General features: G+C 41.8%; 2 protein-coding genes across 2 annotated transcripts in view; both read right to left on the bottom strand.

Annotated features, from left to right (window-relative positions):
• LOC142101917 (putative HLA class I histocompatibility antigen, alpha chain H) overlaps positions 1 to 22,503 on the bottom strand; it is a 162,146-nt gene that overhangs the window by 6,020 nt on the left and 133,623 nt on the right. The gene's annotated exons all lie outside the window — the stretch shown is intronic.
• LOC142101920 (BOLA class I histocompatibility antigen, alpha chain BL3-7-like) overlaps positions 1 to 22,503 on the bottom strand; it is a 74,954-nt gene that overhangs the window by 6,020 nt on the left and 46,431 nt on the right. The window contains exons 3-6 of the mRNA XM_075186363.1: positions 21,070 to 21,348; positions 13,385 to 13,657; positions 9,612 to 9,707; positions 7,083 to 7,112 (exon numbers count right to left, since the gene is read on the bottom strand). Coding sequence (XP_075042464.1) covers positions 7,083 to 7,112; positions 9,612 to 9,707; positions 13,385 to 13,657; positions 21,070 to 21,348 — 678 coding nt within the window. The remainder of the gene's footprint in view (positions 1 to 7,082; positions 7,113 to 9,611; positions 9,708 to 13,384; positions 13,658 to 21,069; positions 21,349 to 22,503) is intronic.

Here is a 22,503-nt window from a genome sequence, read left to right as displayed (position 1 = left end):
CAGCCCCCTCACACACATTGTACAATGATTACACTATATACACCACACAGACAGAGCAGCCCCATCACACACATTGTACAATGATTACACTATATACATCACAGAGACAGAGCAGCCCCCTCACACACATTGTACAATGATTACACTATATACACCACAGAGACAGAGCAGCCCCCTCACACACATTGTACAATGATTACACTATATACACCACATAGACAGAGCAGCCCCATCACACACATTGTACAATGATTACACTATATACACCACATAGACAGAGCAGCCTCCTCACACACATTGTACAATGATTACACTATATACACCACAGAGACAGAGCAGTCCCCTCACACACATTGTACAATGATTACACTATATACACCACATAGACAGAGCAGCCTCCTCACACACATTGTACAATGATTACACTATATACACCACATAGACAGAGCAGCCCCATCACACACATTGTACAATGATTACACTATATACACCACATAGACAGAGCAGCCCCATCACACACATTGTACAATGATTACACTATATACACCACATAGACAGAGCAGCCCCATCACACACATTGTACAATGATTACACTATATACACCACAGAGACAGCAGCCTCCTCACACACATTGTACAATGATTACACTATATACACCACATAGACAGAGCAGCCCCCTCACACACATTGTACAATGATTACACTATATACACCACACAGACAGAGCAGCCCCCTCACACACATTGTACAATGATTACACTATATACATCACAGAGACAGAGCAGCCCCTCACACACATTGTACAATGATTACACTATATACACCACAGAGACAGAGCAGCCTCCTCACACACATTGTACAATGATTACACTATATACACCACAGAGACAGAGCAGCCTCCTCACACACATTGTACAATGATTACACTATATACACCACACAGACAGAGCAGCCTCCTCACACACATTGTACAATGATTACACTATATACACCACAGAGACAGAGCAGCCTCCTCACACACATTGTACAATGATTACACTATATACACCACACAGACAGAGCAGCCACCTCACACACATTGTACAATGATTACACTATATACACCACAGAGACAGAGCAGCCTCTTCACACACATTGTACAATGATTACACTATATACACCACACAGACAGAGCAGCCCCCTCACACACATTGTACAATGATTACACTATATACACCACAGAGACAGAGCACCCTCCTCACACACATTGTACAATGATTACACTATATACACCACAGAGACAGAGCAGCCCCCTCACACACATTGTACAATGATTACACTATATACACCACAGAGACAGAGCAGCCTCCTCACACACATTGTACAATGATTACACTATATACACCACAGAGACAGAGCAGCCTCCTCACACACATTGTACAATGATTACACTATATACACCACACAGACAGAGCAGCCCCCTCACACACATTGTACAATGATTACACTATATACACCACAGAGACAGAGCAGCCCCCTCACACACATTGTACAATGATTACACTATATACACCACAGACACAGAGCAGCCTCCTCACACACATTGTACAATGATTACACTATATACACCACAGAGACAGAGCAGCCTCCTCAGACACATTGTACAATGATTACACTATATACACCACAGAGACAGAGCAGCCTCCTCACACACATTGTACAATGATTACACTATATACACCACAGAGACAGAGCAGCCCCATCACACACATTGTACAATGATTACACTATATACACCACAGAGACAGAGCAGCCCCCTCACACACATTGTACAATGATTACACTATATACACCACACAGACAGAGCAGCCTCCTCACACACATTGTACAATGATTACACTATATACACCATAGAGACAGAGCAGCCCCCCTCACACACATTGTACAATGATTACACTATATACACCACATAGACAGAGCAGCCCCCTCACACACATTGTACAATGATTACACTATATACACCACAGAGACAGAGCAGCCCCATCACACACATTGTACAATGATTACACTATATACACCACAGAGACAGAGCAGCCCCTCACACACATTGTACAATGATTACACTATATACACCACAGAGACAGAGCAGCCCCCTCACACACATTGTACAATGATTACACTATATACACCACAGAGACAGAGCAGCCCCCTCACACACATTGTACAATGATTACACTATATACACCACACAGAGACAGAGCAGCCCCCTCACACACATTGTACAATGATTACACTATATACACCACAGAGACAGAGCAGCCTCCTCACACACATTGTACAATGATTACACTATATACACCCCACAGAGACAGAGCAGCCCCCTCACACACATTATACAATGATTACACTATATACACCACAGAGACAGAGCAGCCTCCTCGCACACATTGTACAATGATTACACTATATACACCACACAGAGACAGAGCAGCCCCCTCACACACATTGTACAATGATTACACTATATACACCACAGAGACAGAGCAGCCTCCTCACACACATTGTACAACGATTACACTATATACACCACACAGAGACAGAGCAGCCTCCTCACACACATTGTACAATGATTACACTATATACACCACACAGAGACAGAGCAGCCCCTCACACACATTGTACAATGATTACACTATATACACCACAGAGACAGAGCAGCCCCCTCACACACATTGTACAATGATTACACTATATACACCCCACAGAGACAGAGCAGCCCCCTCACACACATTGTACAATGATTACACTATATACACCACAGAGACAGAGCAGCCTCCTCACACACATTGTACAATGATTACACTATATACACCACAGGGACAGAGCAGCCTCCTCACACACATTGTACAATGATTACACTATATACACCACAGGGACAGAGCAGCCTCCTCACACACATTGTACAATGATTACACTATATACACCAGAGACAGAGCAGCCCCTCACACACATTGTACAATGATTACACTATATACACCACAGAGACAGAGCAGTCCCCTCACACACATTGTACAATGATTACACTATATACACCACAGAGACAGAGCAGCCTCCTCACACACATTGTACAATGATTACACTATATACACCACAGAGACAGAGCAGTCCCCTCACACACATTGTACAATGATTACACTATATACACCACAGAGACAGAGCAGCCCCCTCACACACACTGTACAATGATTACACTATATACACCACACAGACAGAGCAGCCTCCTCACACACATTGTACAATGATTACACTATATACACCACAGAGACAGAGCAGTCTCCTCACACACATTGTACAATGATTACACTATATACACCACAGAGACAGAGCAGCCTCCTCACACACATTGTACAATGATTACACTATATACACCACACAGACAGAGCAGCCCCCTCACACACATTGTACAATGATTACACTATATACACCACACAGACAGAGCAGCCCCCTCACACACATTGTACAATGATTACACTATATACACCACAGAGACAGAGCAGCCCCCTCACACACATTGTACAATGATTACACTATATACACCACACAGACAGAGCAGCCTCCTCACACACATTGTACAATGATTACACTATATACACCACACAGACAGAGCAGCCTCCTCACACACATTGTATAATAATTACACTATATACACCACAGAGAGAGCAGCCCCCTCACACACATTATACAATGATTACACTATATACACCACAGAGACAGAGCAGCCCCCTCACACACATTGTACAATGATTACACTATATACACCACAGAGACAGAGCAGCCCCCTCACACACATTGTACAATGATTACACTATATACACCACACAGACAGAGCAGCCCCCTCACACACATTGTACAATGATTACACTATATACACCACACAGACAGAGCAGCCTCCTCACACACATTGTATAATAATTACACTATATACACCACAGAGAGAGCAGCCCCCTCACACACATTATACAATGATTACACTATATACACCACAGAGACAGAGCAGCCCCCTCACACACATTGTACAATGATTACACTATATACACCACAGAGACAGAGCAGTCCCCTCACATACATTGTACAATGATTACACTATATACACCACACAGAGACAGAGCAGCCCCCTCACACACATTGTACAATGATTACACTATATACACCACAGAGACAGAGCAGTCCCCTCACATACATTGTACAATGATTACACTATATACACCACACAGACAGAGCAGCCTCCTCACACACATTGTACAATGATTACACTATATACACCACAGAGACAGAGCAGCCTCCTCACACACATTGTACAATGATTACACTATATACACCACAGAGACAGAGCAGTCCCCTCACACACATTGTACAATGATTACACTATATACACCACACAGACAGAGCAGCCTCCTCACACACATTGTACAATGATTACACTATATACACCACAGAGACAGAGCAGCCCCCTCACACACATTGTACAATGATTACACTATATACACCACAGAGACAGAGCAGCCCCCTCACACACATTGTACAATGATTACACTATATACACCACAGAGACAGAGCAGCCCCCTCACACACATTGTACAATGATTACACTATATACACCACAGAGACAGAGCAGCCCCCTCACACACATTGTACAATGATTACACTATATACACCACAGAGACAGAGCAGCCCCCTCACACACATTGTACAATGATTACACTATATACACCACAGAGACAGAGCAGCCCCCTCACACACATTGTACAATGATTACACTATATACACCACAGAGACAGAGCAGCCCCCTCACACACATTGTACAATGATTACACTATATACACCACAGAGACAGAGCAGTCCCCTCACACACATTGTACAATGATTACACTATATACACCACAGAGACAGAGCAGCCTCCTCACACACATTGTACAATGATTACACTATATACACCACAGAGACAGAGCAGCCTCCTCACACACATTGTACAATGATTACACTATATACACCACAGAGACAGAGCAGCCCCCTCACACACATTGTACAATGATTACACTATATACACCACAGACAGAGCAGCCCCCTCACACACATTGTACAATGATTACACTATATACACCACAGAGACAGAGCAGCCCCCTCACACACATTGTACAATGATTACACTATATACACCACAGAGACAGAGCAGCCCCCTCACACACATTGTACAATGATTACACTATATACACCACAGAGACAGAGCAGCCCCCTCACACACATTGTACAATGATTACACTATATACACCACAGACAGAGCAGCCCCCTCACACACATTGTACAATGATTACACTATATACACCACAGAGACAGAGCAGCCCCCTCACACACATTGTACAATGATTACACTATATACACCACAGAGACAGAGCAGCCTCCTCACACACATTGTACAATGATTACACTATATACACCACAGAGACAGAGCAGCCCCCTCACACACATTGTACAATGATTACACTATATACACCACACAGACAGAGCAGCCCCCTCACACACATTATACAATGATTACACTAGATACACCACAGAGACAGAGCAGCCCCCTCACACACATTGTACAATGATTACACTATATACACCACAGAGACAGAGCAGCCCCCTCACACACATTGTACAATGATTACACTATATACACCACAGAGACAGAGCAGCCTCCTCACACACATTGTACAATGATTACACTATATACACCACAGAGACAGAGCAGCCCCCTCACACACATTGTACAATGATTACACTATATACACCACAGAGACAGAGCAGCCTCCTCACACACATTGTACAATGATTACACTATATACACCACAGAGACAGAGCAGCCTCCTCACACACATTGTACAATGATTACACTATATACACCACAGAGACAGAGCAGCCTCCTCACACACATTGTACAATGATTACACTATATACATCACAGAGACAGAGCAGCCCCCTCACACACATTGTACAATGATTACACTATATACACCACAGAGACAGAGCAGCCTCCTCACACACATTGTACAATGATTACACTATATACACCCCACAGACAGAGCAGCCCCCTCACACACATTGTACAATGATTACACTTTATACACCACAGAGACAGAGCAGCCCCCCTCACACACATTGTACAATGATTACACTATATACACCACAGAGACAGAGCAGCCCCTCACACACATTGTACAATGATTACACTATATACACCACACAGACAGAGCAGCCCCCTCACACACATTGTACAATGATTACACTATATACACCACAGAGACAGAGCAGCCCCCTCACACACATTGTACAATGATTACACTATATACATCACAAAGAGACAGAGCAGCCCCCTCACACACATTGTACAATGATTACACTATATACACCACACAGAGACAGAGCAGCCTCCTCACACACATTGTACAATGATTACACTATATACACCACACAGACAGAGCAGCCTCCTCACACACATTGTACAATGATTACACTATATACACCAGAGACAGAGCAGCCTCCTCACACACATTGTACAATGATTACACTATATACACCACACAGACAGAGCAGCCTCCTCACACACATTGTACAATGATTACACTATATACACCACAGAGACAGAGCAGCCCCCTCACACACATTGTACAATGATTACACTATATACACCACAGAGACAGAGCAGCCTCCTCACACACATTGTACAATGATTACACTATATACACCACAGAGACAGAGCAGCCCCCTCACACACATTGTACAATGATTACACTATATACACCACAGAGACAGAGCAGCCTCCTCACACACATTGTACAATGATTACACTATATACATCACAGAGACAGAGCAGCCCCGTCACACACATTGTACAATGATTACACTATATACATGGATTAGGTGTAGTAACAGTCAACCCCCTGACAAACACATCATGTCACTAAACACATATATAACATCACATATCCTGAAATGTCTACGTGTGATTATAAAACATGAATTGCTGAACAGAGGAACACAGCAGCATATAACACAATACTTACTACTGGTGGTCTTGTAGTCAGACTTCTTTTCTGAAATAAGCAGAGGAGATGGAATTAGGAACAGGAAACCGTAGAATAACTGATGGTAATTACACAGCAACAGTGAAGATAAACTGTAGGAGTGATCAGGAGACAATCAGAGATCAGGAACTGTCTGCAGATAACTGGAGAATCAGAACAGACAACAGGATGATGGAATATCAAATGAGGACACAACATTCTATCAATTAGGTAGAGAAGGCAACACCCTTATAAATGGTACAGGACGTGGGCTTTACTTTGGTTAACCCTTTCACAGTTACAGATCCTGACAGGTTATAACCTCCTTTTCTCTAAAACTAGTGTCAGATCCTGCGTCATACCTTGTGTACAGTAACTCATAGCAGCCACCCAGATATTAGCTGTGATCTGCCCAGTGCAGGGTCAGGCAGTCAGTGGTTGAATTCCAGATCATTCACTAGATCTTAGAAGACTTCCAAGTGCACATCCATTCACCTGGATGGTGTATTAAGAAGTTAGTCTCCTAATTCTCTACTACCGGCATGTACATTGCCAAGGTGTCATGGACAAACTGGTCTGCCCACAACTATATCAGTGCCACCTTAAAACCTTAAAATGGCTTGAGTGTTGTGAGTGCCATCTTTTCATGTACACCATCACTATAATATCCTATATTTGCATCTATTTCCAGAAATTGTAGATTGCCTTTAACTGCATGATGTTGATAGGAACGGAAAATTCCTATGGGGACGACATTTTCTGCAGTAGAAAGTGAAAGTAAACTGCCCGGCCGTGGAAGCGGGAATGGTAGTGACCACCTGCCTTCCTGGAATCACAATGGTTTTCTCACCATCGGGTGAATTGGTTCCATTCACCATGGAAGAGAGACAACCAGCTTCAGAGACAACCAGATTGGGCTCAGAGATTTGTTCCACAGTCACAAGAGCTCATGTTGAAGGACATATCTAACTGGACATTAAGGACCATTTCCAGGGTGAACATCATTGTAATATTGGATGATGGAGCATGGGCCAGAAAGGAAAACATTAGCACCAGAAAAGCATGGCCAGCATCTGCTGAACTGTATGATAACAGAAGCCAGGAAAGATTATGGACATCAACAGCATCAGAGATCATTTCACTAGAGTTATGATATAACCATAACACTACAAAAGTTATTGTGCCCCAGATAGAGCCTTCATCATAAAGTCGTTCAGTGAATGACCATGACCTTCTCGGGATACAGAATTACCGTCATCTTTGCCTTGGTGAAGCCCCTGGAGATTACAAGAGGCTGAAAGGGAGTGCCCCAAAGTAATAGTTCTCCTCACTGGAAGGTTACCAGCAGGAAGTGCAGATGATCCTCACTGATGGGTGGGATATACATGTAGTCATGCTTGATGTATGGGGTGCCAGGAGTTCTTCTGCTCCAATGGATTTAATCATTTATGTGAACAATTCCATTTTGAATTTCTCCTGGAAAAGGAACCTGTTTAGAGCCTCAAGGATTAACACAGGGCCAAACATCCATCCCACTTGTGATTCCCCAGGATGATGATTTTGTGAACCCTCTGGGTTATCTGAGAACTCTGAATTTCCACGCTGGTTCACCCAAAGTGACCTTTTCTTGCTCTTAGCTGAAAAGGGCTTTTACTGGAAAGAGAAGGGCAGCTAAGAATTTTTTATTTGCACTATCAGCTACCAAAAGTTTGAACCATGGGGTCTGCATCCCATAACTGCATTAGTGGAGGCCCATGCTGCCAAGATACTGGAGTCCATGATAGCGTCCTCCATGTATGTAGTTACTATTTGGATATACAGACATGAGATGCAGAAAATCCACCTTATATGTACAGTCTGAAGACCCTCCACGAGTCGCTCAGTCCATTTAGATCTCACCTCATACAAAAACCAAGCTGTATATCTGTCTGTGCCACAGTCGTAGACCCTAAAAACCCCTTGTTGATAACTTCATGAAGGACTGAATTAACCCTTAAGTTATTAGCAGGAGGAGAAGGAGTGACTATCTCACTTATCTCCTTAGGACACGCAGCCAGCAGAGTAAGTTCTGCAATGGATTGAGACAGTGTCTTTACCCAGGCGGGATTCACCACCTTTGGCTAAGTCGAGGCTGGAGCTGTATTACAGGAACACAATTTGCATAATACCAAAAATGAAACCAAATTTTATTCAGCAATTTCTACATTATTTCTGTATGACAAATAGATATAGGGATCAGAAGTGTTTGTGTGTTTTACATCTTATTTCAATTAATGTTGTTTTACTTTTTCTTATTTTCACTGCACCACAACTGGGTTACAGGAGACAGGAGATTCTGTGGGACACGGTTAGAATAAGAGATATGTTCTGGTGACTGGAGATGAGGTGTCGGAGATGATGGTTTTACAAGAGGAATAAAAATATAACGTGATATAAAGTAACCCAAGAAAAGTCCCATCCATAAAAAATGTAAAAAGCTTCAGAATTAATACAGTTAAAAAGTAAAAACCCTCTAATTCTGACACTTACTCTTGTATAGAAGAACTCCGGCAATGACAGCTATGAGAACAACAAGACCGAGGACCGCACCAATGATCACAACGAGTGAGAGGCCACTTTTAGGTTCTGAGAAGGAAAAAACACAAAAGGATAATATGGATATTGGTGATACTGAGAATTTCATATAACAGAGACTTTATACTTTATAAAGGTGAGAGCTACATAGTGATACATTATTCCTGCAGTGCAAACTACAGTCTGCACATCAGATGTGTGAATGTTTCTCACACATTATATCAAGAGTCTGCAAAACTGAGGCTATATCTCATTATAAAAACTCTTTTGCTTAAAAGGTAGACAAGAAACTGCCCCGTTCCTTCTGTGGACAATGGCTGTCTGCAGTGTTACTGATCTATATTACTGCGTGTGTGACACTACCCTGACCATAGTCCTGAGGCACTGTGTGACACTACCCTGACCATAGTCCTGAGGCACTGTGTGACACTACCCTGACCATAGTCCTGAGGCACTGTGTGATACTACCCTGAGCATAGTCCTGAGGCACTGTGTGATACTACCCTGACCATAGTCCTGAGGTACTGTGTGACAGTACCCTGACCATAGTCCTGAGGCACTGTGTGATACTACCCTGACCATAGTCCTGAGGCACTGTGTGACACTACCCTGACCATAGTCCTGAGGCACTGTGTGATACTACCCTGAGCATAGTCCTGAGGCACTGTGTGATACTACCCTGACCATAGTCCTGAGGCACTGTGTGACACTACCCTGACTATAGTCCTGAGGCACTGTGTGATACTACCCTGACTATAGTCCTGAGGCACTCTGTGATACTACCCTGACCATAGTCCTGAGGCACTGTGTGACACTACCCTGACTATAGTCCTGAGGCACTGTGTGATACTACCCTGACTATAGTCCTGAGGCACTGTGTGATACTACCCTGACCATAATCCTGAGGCACTGTGTGATACTACCCTGACCATAGTCCTGAGGCACTGTGTGATACTACCCTGACCATAGTCCTGAGGCACTGTGTGATACTACCCTGACTATAGTCCTGAGGCACTGTGTGATACTACCCTGACCATAATCCTGAGGCACTGTGTGATACTACCCTGACTATAGTCCTGAGGCACTGTGTGATACTACCCTGACTATAGTCCTGAGGCACTCTGTGATACTACCCTGACTATAGTCCTGAGGCACTGTGTGACACTACCCTGACCATAGTCCTGAGGCACTGTGTGACATTACCCTGACCATAGTACTGAGGCACTGTGTGATACTACCCTGACTATAGTCCTGAGGCACTGTGTGATACTACCCTGACTATAGTCCTGAGGCACTGTGTGATACTACCCTGACCATAGTACTGAGGCACTGTGTGATACTATCCTGACTATAGTCCTGAGGCACTGTGTGATACTATCCTGACTATAGCCCTGAGGCACTGTGTGACACTACCCTGACCATAGTCCTGAGGCACTGTGTGACACTACCCTGACCATAGTCCTGAGGCACTGTGTGATACTATCCTGACTATAGTCCTGAGGCACTGTGTGATACTATCCTGACTATAGTCCTGAGGCACTGTGTGATACTACCCTGACCATAGTCCTGAGGCACTGTGTGATACTACCCTGACCATAGTCCTGAGGCACTGTGTGATACTACCCTGACCATAGTCCTGAGGCACTGTGTGATACTATCCTGACTATAGTCCTGAGGCACTGTGTGATACTACCCTGACTATAGTCCTGAGGCACTCTGTGATACCTGCAAGAGCCTCACACTATGGGAGACACAAAGTTACAGCATCAGAGATCCTGCTGGAATTAAATAGGATGTAATACAGATAAATTTATTTAGAGCTAAAGGTGTATAATTCAGGCATATAATGACCCCTCTGACATGTGATGTGTAGGCTGATACCCAGGCTCCTGGAAAGTAGCAATTAATTAAAAATAAATGTAGCTGGATGTATGAATGTAGTTTCTATAGAGGTGCATCTGACACCACAATCTTCCTGCGTCAGTGTTACAGGAGCCTCACATCACTATTATGTGCTGCCGGAGACCCTGCTCCTTCCACCATCTAACTCTCAGTTATATAGTTACTGAATATTAACGCTCTGGAACACTGCAGACAATGTTAAAATTGATGCAAAGTGAAGTGAGCGCTTGTCACAGAGCACATGTGCCCAGGTCCATTTACTTACATTGTTTTTGGGAGTTCCACAATCAGAGAGCGCTTACTAGGCTATGTAGATGCAGATTACATGAACTGAGTGCCTGATTTTAATGTCCATGTGTACGAGGCCTCACAGTATAGTCACATCTCCCAACATATCATATGGCCAAACCGAGACACGTAAGATCGGTGTACACCAGTGTTACTCAGCCTACTTTACCAAGTACCCTCCAATGTGTCTATAGGATTACTAAGTACCTATTACATCTGTAAATAAGCAGGTACCTTGTATACTGTGTATTATGTTACTAACAGATTAACGTTGTTAATAGAAATGTAACCAGGTGACGTACTCAAGTTTCAAATTAGTGTGAATCACAGATTACTAAACAACACCACAAACACACAGAGTAAAACACAGCATAAAGAGTATACAATGATGAGCACAGTGAGCAGAATGCTGACCCTTAGGCTGCGGCCTTATGTGACCTCCTCACAAAACCACATAATAGATGAACCGACAGACAGGGAGAAGGAGAGAGGGACCGTGATGTTCTGCTCTAAAAGATGGGCCATTCCGAGGTATAGTGTAAGAACACATAGGAGTGATGCTGAGTTGGACCTATATCTGTTTATATTAGTGTAAAACACACGTCTGTACCACACATGCCCACCATAAATGTGTACACATATGTCCGTGTGTAGATTTGGTCACATCTTACACGTCCTTACGGCTGTAGAGGGGGAACAGGGGCCGGCAGACGGGTGACAGAGCTAGTCCTGGACACAGACGCACATACACCTGTCGGGAGCCGTATCTCTGTGGGTGGTAGAGCGCTGGTGTGTACACACACACTGATGATAGACGCCTCTGATTGGATGATTGTGTACTGACTTCTCAGCTAATCGCACTTAGCTCATCAGTGCGGCTGTTTTATTATACGACGTTGTGGCCGTCTGTTCATCACTTATTATTATTTACATTTGGACTGTGGCAGGAAAGGATGTTTAAAGGGGAAAATTACAGATGTTTGTATTTAGCTTCATTTCACTTCATTTAATGGAAATTAATTTATATATTCATAAGTGTTTGTATTTAATTATATTTTTTACGGTAAATGCGACTTTCACATTTATTAATAACACTGTCAGACCACATCTCTATACATCTCTACACTACACTTGTTCCTGGCGTAATACTGACACATATGTACCTGGTGCAGAGCTGCAGTATCTGGAGATGAACATATGCGCGGAAATACGCTTGTTTTTGGTACGTCTGTCTTTAGTGTGATATATGACACATATTCGCCAACTCTACATCAGCCCCATAGAGTATGAACTAATAAGTGAGATTAGATAAGGTAGTAATAAAAATCAATTATAAAAAAATGAACCTGAATGATAATAACAGCTGCATAGACCAATGCTGCACATACTGAGGGTGATGGGATAATATATGTTGGGGAAATCCAACTCCAAAGACTTATGCAAATAAAACATACATGTCACAATACCGGACATCATCTGAGTTCAAAGTTCTTCTCCCAGTCTCCCTATGTCACACCCCCAGTGTAGGTCACACTCACCCCATTTCACACTGAGTGTCCCCTCCAGGCTGCTGTGATCCACATGACAGGAGTAACGCTCCTCCTCCCCGGCTGACACTTCCACGGTGACTCTGGTCTGATAGGTGCCGTCAGGATTGGGGAGGATCTGTTTGGCCTCATCTAATTGAACCTCATCCTGCTCGTTCTTCATCCACTTCACATCCACAGCTCGGGGGTGAAACCCGTACACCTGACATTGCAGCTTTGTGACCTCACCTGACTTGAGACCTGCGACCTTCACCTCTGGGCGAACTGAGAGGAAGAAATATAGGAAAATGTAAGTCTGACTCCACAGAGGGTTACACTGTACTGATGTGTGATGACAATGTACATACAGCATCATACACAGAGGGTTACACTGTACTGATGTGTGGTGTGTGCTGACAATGTACATACAGCATCATACACAGAGGGTTACACTGTACTGATGTGTGGTGTGTGCTGACAATGTACATACAGCATCATACACAGAGGGTTACACTGTACGGATGTGTGGTGTGTGCTGACAATGTACATACAGCATCATACACAGAGGGTTACACTCTACTGATGTGTAGTGTGTGCTGACAATGTACATACAGCATCATACACAGAGGGTTACACTGTACTGATGTGTGATGACAATGTACATACAGGATCATACACAGAGGGTTACACTGTACTGATGTGTGATGACAATGTACATACAGGATCATACACAGAGGGTTACACTGTACTGATGTGAGGTGTGTGATGACAATGTACATACAGCATCATACACAGAGGGTTACACTGTACTGATGTGTGGTGTGTGATGACAATGTACATACAGCATCATACACAGAGGGTTACAGTGTACTGATGTGTGGTGTGTGATGACAATGTACATACTGCATCATACACAGAGGGTTACACTGTACTGATGTGTGATGTGTGATGACAATGTACATACAGCATCATACACAGAGGGTTACACTGTACTGATGTGTGGTGTGTGATGACAATGTACATACAGCATCATACACAGAGGGTTACACTGTACTGATGTGTGGTGTGTGATGACAATGTACATACAGCATCATACACAGAGGGTTACACTGTACTGATGTGTGGTGTGTGATGACAATGTACATACAGCATCATACACAGAGGGTTACACTGTACTGATGTGTGGTGTGAGATGACAATGTACATACAGCATCATACACAGAGGGTTACACTGTACTGATGTGTGGTGTGTGATGACAATGTACATACAGCATCATACACAGAGGGTTACACTGTACTGATGTGTGGTGTGTGATGACAATGTACATACAGCATCATACACAGAGGGTTACACTGTACTGATGTGAGGTGTGTGATGACAATGTACATACAGCATCATACACAGAGGGTTACACTGTACTGATGTGTGGTGTGTGATGACAATGTACATACAGCATCATACACAGAGGGTTACACTGTACTGATGTGTGGTGTGTGATGACAATGTACATACTGCATCATACACAGAGGGTTACACTGTACTGATGTGTGATGTGTGATGACAATGTACATACAGCATCATACACAGAGGGTTACACTGTACTGATGTGTGGTGTGTGATGACAATGTACATACAGCATCATACACAGAGGGTTACACTGTACTGATGTGTGATGACAATGTACATACAGGATCATACACAGAGGGTTACACTGTACTGATGTGTGATGACAATGTACATACAGGATCATACACAGAGGGTTACACTGTACTGATGTGTGATGACAATGTACATACAGCATCATACACAGAGGGTTACACTGTACTGATGTGCGGTGTGTGATGACAATGTACATACTGCATCATACACAGAGGGTTACACTGTACTGATGTGTGGTGTGTGATGACAATGTACATACAGCATCATACACAGAGGGTTACACTGTACTGATGTGTGGTGTGTGATGACAATGTACATACAGCATCATACACAGAGGGTTACACTGTACTGATGTGTGATGACAATGTACATACTGCATCATACACAGAGAGTTACACTGTACTGATGTGTGGTGTGTGATGACAATGTACATACAGCATCATACACAGAGGGTTACACTGTACTGATGTGTGGTGTGTGATGACAATGTACATACAGTATCATACACAGAGGGTTACACTGTACTGATGTGTGGTGTGTGATGACAATGTACATACAGTATCATACACAGAGGGTTACACTGTACTGATGTGTGGTGTGTGCTGACAATGTACATACATCATCATACACAGAGGGTTACACTGTACTGATGTGTGATGACAATGTACATACTGCATCATACACAGAGAATTACACTGTACTGATGTGCGGTGTGTGATGATAATGTACATACAGTATCATACACAGAGGGTTACACTGTACTGATGTGCGGTGTGTGATGACAATGTACATACAACATCATACACTGTACTGATGTGCGGTGTGTGCTGACAATGTACATACAGCATCATACACAGAGGGTTACACTGTACTGATGTGTGGTGTGTGATGACAATGTACATACAGCATCATACACAGAGGGTTACACTGTACTGATGTGTGGTGTGTGATGACAATGTACATACTGCATCATACACAGAGGGTTACACTGTACTGATGTGTGGTGTGTGATGACAATGTACATACAACATCATACACAGAGGGTTACACTGTACTGATGTGTGGTGTGTGATGACAATGTACATACAGCATCATACACAGAGAGTTACACTGTACTGATGTGCGGTGTGTGATGATAATGTACATACAGTATCATACACAGAGGGTTACACTGTACTGATGTGCGGTGTGTGATGACAATGTACATACTGCATCATACACAGAGGGTTACACTGTACTGATGTGTGGTGTGTGATGACAATGTACATACAGCATCATACACAGAGGGTTACACTGTACTGATGTGTGATGTGTGATGACAATGTACATACAGCATCATACACAGAGGGTTACACTGTACTGATGTGTGGTGTGTGATGACAATGTACATACAGCATCATACACAGAGGGTTACACTGTACTGATGTGTGGTGTGTGATGACAATGTACATACTGCATCATACACAGAGGGTTACACTGTACTGATGTGTGGTGTGTGATGACAATGTACATACAACATCATACACAGAGGGTTACACTGTACTGATGTGTGATGTGTGATGACAATGTACATACAGCATCATACACAGAGGGTTACACTGTACTGATGTGTGATGACAATGTACATACAGGATCATACACAGAGGGTTACACTGTACTGATGTGTGATGACAATGTACATACAGGATCATACACAGAGGGTTACACTGTACTGATGTGTGATGACAATGTACATACTGCATCATACACAGAGGGTTACACTGTACTGATGTGTGGTGTGTGATGACAATGTACATACAACATCATACACAGAGGGTTACACTGTACTGATGTGTGGTGTGTGATGACAATGTACATACAGCATCATACACAGAGAGTTACACTGTACTGATGTGCGGTGTGTGATGATAATGTACATACAGTATCATACACAGAGGGTTACACTGTACTGATGTGCGGTGTGTGATGACAATGTACATACAGCATCATACACAGAGGGTTACACTGTACTGATGTGTGATGACAATGTACATACAGCATCATACACAGAGGGTTACACTGTACTGATGTGTGGTGTGTGCTGACAATGTACATACAGCATCATACACAGAGGGTTACACTGTACTGATGTGTGGTGTGTGATGACAATGTACATACAGCATCATACACAGAGAGTTACACTGTACTGATGTGCGGTGTGTGATGATAATGTACATACAGTATCATACACAGAGGGTTACACTGTACTGATGTGCGGTGTGTGATGACAATGTACATACAGCATCATACACAGAGAGTTACACTGTACTGATGTGTGGTGTGTGATGACAATGTACATACAGCATCATACACAGAGGGTTACACTGTACTGATGTGTGGTGTGTGATGACAATGTACATACAGCATCATACACAGAGAGTTACACTGTACTGATGTGTGGTGTGTGATGACAATGTACATACAGCATCATACACAGAGGGTTACACTGTACTGATGTGTGATGTGTGATGACAATGTACATACAGTATCATACACAGAGGGTTACACTGTACTGATGTGTGATGACAATGTACATACAGCATCATACACAGAGGGTTACACTGTACTGATGTGTGGTGTGTGCTGACAATGTACATACAGCATCATACACAGAGGGTTACACTGTACTGATGTGTGGTGTGTGATGACAATGTACATACAGTATCATACACAGAGGGTTACACTGTACTGATGTGCGGTGTGTGATGACAATGTACATACAGCATCATACACAGAGGGTTACATTGTACTGATGTGTGATGACAATGTACATACAGCATCATACACAGAGGGTTACACTGTACTGATGTGTGGTGTGTGATGACAATGTACATACAGCATCATACACAGAGGGTTACACTGTACTGATGTGTGATGTGTGATGACAATGTACATACAGCATCATACACAAGAGTGTTACACTGTACTGATGTGTGATGTGTGATGACAATGTACATACAGCATCATACACAAGAGTGTTACACTGTACTGATGTGTGATGTGTGATGACAATGTACATACAGCATCATACACAAGAGTGTTACACTGTACTGATGTGTGGTGTGTGATGACAATGTACATACAGCATCATACACAAGAGTGTTACACTGTACTGATGTGTGATGACAATGTACATACCGCATCATACATAGAGACACGCAGGACTTATTATAGGTAAAACTAAATATGTTTCCCTAATATCTCAGCATAAAATATAATATAACACATGAAATTGTGATTATTGTGATATAAAATGCTATTAATTCTTAAAATGACAGAAATGCTTGTTATGTTTATAATGATTATATGGAGATAAATCCCAAATATTCTCTTTGGATTTCAAAATACGTAAATATCTTATGATTAATCTGATCAAATGACAATTTCTGAGAAAGATACAATGGGGTTATATCTTATATCCCTATATGTAATTATTCGTATTTCTTTAGCAATGTGTCAGGTTGAATTGTCCATCTAATCATAACCTCATATTACACAATATATTGTTTTACATCCATCCATATCAGACTGATTTAGATACATCTAGGTGTATATAGTATCTTACTCTGATCCTGTTATTACTGAGTATATCCAGGGGCCCTGCACATGCTGCAGGGAATGTTTTACTAACGTTTCGGGCAGCACCTTGTGTATAATAATATAAATGTATTTAATGTCTGCAGAGTAAGCCCATCCAGTCACAATGTATAATTATTCACACTGGAAAACACAGCAGAGCTTCTGTTTCTCCAGCTGTTTCATCTGTACAAGTCTGGTCTGCAGTGGATTATCTACACAGATCTCAGATCAGGGGGATCTGCTATAAGTAATGATTTGCAGGACGTTCATAGTACATTAGATATAAAATGGTCAGTGCTGGGCTGGTGTCTCTATAAAGGGGGAGAGTGGGAGGTGTAACAAGCAGCACTGTTATACTGTTATAATGATTGGTTGGGAGGTTAAAGTGGTTGTTTTGGTAGATTATATATGTATATAGTAAATTAATTAATTTACATGTTTTTTTTCCTCTTGAAAGTTTTCACTTTGTACCTTTATTTATGGTGGAATAATAATAATAATAATACTACATGAAAGTAATTTGTCCGTGGTGCACTACAGGTCCCAGGATGGGCAGGTTTTAGTGCTACAAGCACGAGAATGATCCACGGCTGTACGGCCATTCTGGGACCTATAGTGCACCAAAGAAACATGTAAATACAAAACAGGCACAAATGTAAACCTCATTTTTAATGTAAAAAATTATAAATTACACATTATTGGTCACTGACATGAAGGATCAGTCATCTGTAATGTGTAATGTTTTTTTTAAAAAAAAAAAGATACAAGATACTGTGTATAATGTGTGGTGTCACCTCTCCTCTGCAGATCATCTCTCCCATTGTTATATCACTGAATACATGACATTATAATGTAATGAGACACATGAGGAAATGATCAGTATAACTGATAGGAATGTATGATGATGTGTAATATAATGTAATACAGGTATAAAGACACTGTGTATAATGTGTGGTGTCATCTCTCTTCTCTGCAGATCATCTCTCCCATAGTTACACCATTGATTACATGACATTATAATGTAATGAGACACATAATGATCAGTATAACTGATAGGAATGTATGATGATGTGTAATATAATGTAATACAGGTATAAAGATACTGTGTATAATGTGTGGTGTCACCTCTCCTCTGCAGATCATCTCTCCCATAGTTACACCACTGATTACATGACATTATAATGTACTGAGACACATAATGATCAGTATCACTGATAGGAATGTATGATGATGTGTAATATAATGTAATACAGGTATAAAGATACTGTGTATAGTGTGTGGTGTCACCTCTCCTCTCCAGATCATCTCTCCCATAGTTACACCACTGATTACATGACATTATAATGTACTGAGACACATAATGATCAGTATAACTGATAGGAATGTATGATGATGTGTAATATAATGTAATACAGGTATAAAGATACTGTGTATAATGTGTGGTGTCACCTCTCCTCTCCAGATCATCTCTCCCATAGTTATATCACTGATTACATGACATTATAATGTACTGAGACACATAATGATCAGTATCACTGATAGGAATGTATGATGATGTGTAATATAATGTAATACAGGTATATAGATACTGTGTATAATGTGTGGTGTCACCTCTCCTCTCCAGATCATCTCTCCCATAGTTATATCACTGATTACATGACATTATAATGTACTGAGACACATAATGATCAGTATCACTGATAGGAATGTATGATGATGTGTAATATAATGTAATACAGGTATATAGATACTGTGTATAATGTGGTGTCACCTCTCCTCTGCAGATCATCTCTCCCATAGTTACACCACTGATTACATGACATTATAATGTAATGAGACACATAATGATCAGTATAACTGATAGGAATGTATGATAATGTGTAATATAATGTAATACAGGTATAAAGATACTGTGTATAATGTGTGGTGTCACCTCTCCTCTGCAGATCATCTCTCCCATTGTTACATCACTGATTACATGACATTATAATGTACTGAGACACATAATGATCAGTATCACTGATAGGAATGTATGATGATGTGTAATATAATGTAATACAGGTATAAAGATACTGTGTATAGTGTGTGGTGTCACCTCTCCTCTCCAGATCTTCTCTCCCATAGTTATATCACTGATTACATGACATTATAATGTACTGAGACACATAATGATCAGTATCACTGATAGGAATGTATGATGATGTGTAATATAATGTAATACAGGTATATAGGTACTGTGTATAATGTGTGGTGTCACCTCTCCTCTGCAGATCATCTCTCCCATAGTTATATCACTGATTACATGACATTATAATGTAATGAGACACATAATGATCAGTATAACTGATAGGAATGTATGATGATGTGTAATATAATGTAATACAGGTATAAAGATACTGTGTATAATGTGTGGTGTCACCTCTCCTCTCCAGATCATCTCTCCCATAGTTGATGTATTTCTTCAGCCACTCGATACATTCATTCTCCAGATAATTCTTGTCTCTCTCCCCAGCTCGTACATCGGGACTGTTCACTCTCTGTGTAGTGATCTGAGCCTCATGCATGACGGGGATATAAACCCCTCTCTGTGTGTCCAGGGACAGGAAATCTCTCCCATCATATCCGTCCTGCACATACCCCGCGGTGCTGCCGTCATCTCTCAGCTCACAGCCGTACATCCGCTGGACAGAATGGAAACCTGCACACAGCACAGGAACATGTTACATGGGAGCAGAGTGTGTGGTGTCATGTGTAATATACAGTGTGTGTGTGACATCACGTGTGTAACGTGTAATATACAGTGCGTGTGACATCACGTGTGTAACGTGTAATATACAGTGCGTGTGACATCACGTGTGTAATGTGTAATATACGGTGTATGTGACATCACGTGTGTAATGTGTAATATACGGTGTATGTGACATCACGTGTGTATAGTGTAATATACGGTGTATGTGACATCACGTGTGTATAGTGTAATATACGGTGTATGTGACATCACGTGTGTAACGTGTAATATACGGTGTGTGTGACATCACGTGTGTATAGTGTAATATACGGTGTATGTGACATCACGTGTGTAACGTGTAATATACAGTGTGTGTGTGACATCACGTGTGTAACGTGTAATATACAGTGCGTGTGTGACATCACGTGTGTAACGTGTAATATACAGTGCGTGTGTGACATCACGTGTGTAACGTGTAATATACGATGTGTGTGACATCACGTGTGTAACATGTAATATACAGTGCGTGTGTGACATCACGTGTGTAACATGTAATATACAGTGTGTGTGTGTGACATCACGTGTGTAACGTGTAATATACGGTACATGTGACATCACGTGTGTAACGTGTAATATACGGTACATGTGACATCACGTGTGTAACGTGTAATATACGGTGTATGTGACATCACGTGTGTAACGTGTAATATACACAATCAGGTGTGAAGGCCTCTGGCAGGCAGCAGATTGGTTGTTAGAAAGTGGAGGGAAACTGCAGCCAATGAGTGAGTTACAGACACTGACAGAACAAACCATTCTACAGAAGAGGGGGGATCAGTCTGTGTAGAGCTCTGTGTAATATGTAACCACTATATAAATACATTATAATAAGTCACAAATAAGGGATATAAATGAGGTAATGAGGACATTACTGTAACTGTGGTTTATAGTATCTCTATGTCCTAGTTCTCAGTGTAATATACACACAGCGGGTGAACTGTATAAATGTTGTACAATGAGATAAAACTGCTGAGAATGATGGAATTTAGGAGAAATAAATATAGAAAAACATCAGAAAATGTCAGGGCAGGTTTATACATATCCGGCATTACCCCCATTACTGCT

This window comes from Mixophyes fleayi, chromosome 9, assembly GCF_038048845.1.
Source record: "Mixophyes fleayi isolate aMixFle1 chromosome 9, aMixFle1.hap1, whole genome shotgun sequence".
Classification (NCBI taxonomy): Eukaryota; Metazoa; Chordata; class Amphibia; order Anura; family Limnodynastidae; genus Mixophyes; species Mixophyes fleayi.
This window is presented reverse-complemented; position numbering and strand designations above follow the sequence as displayed.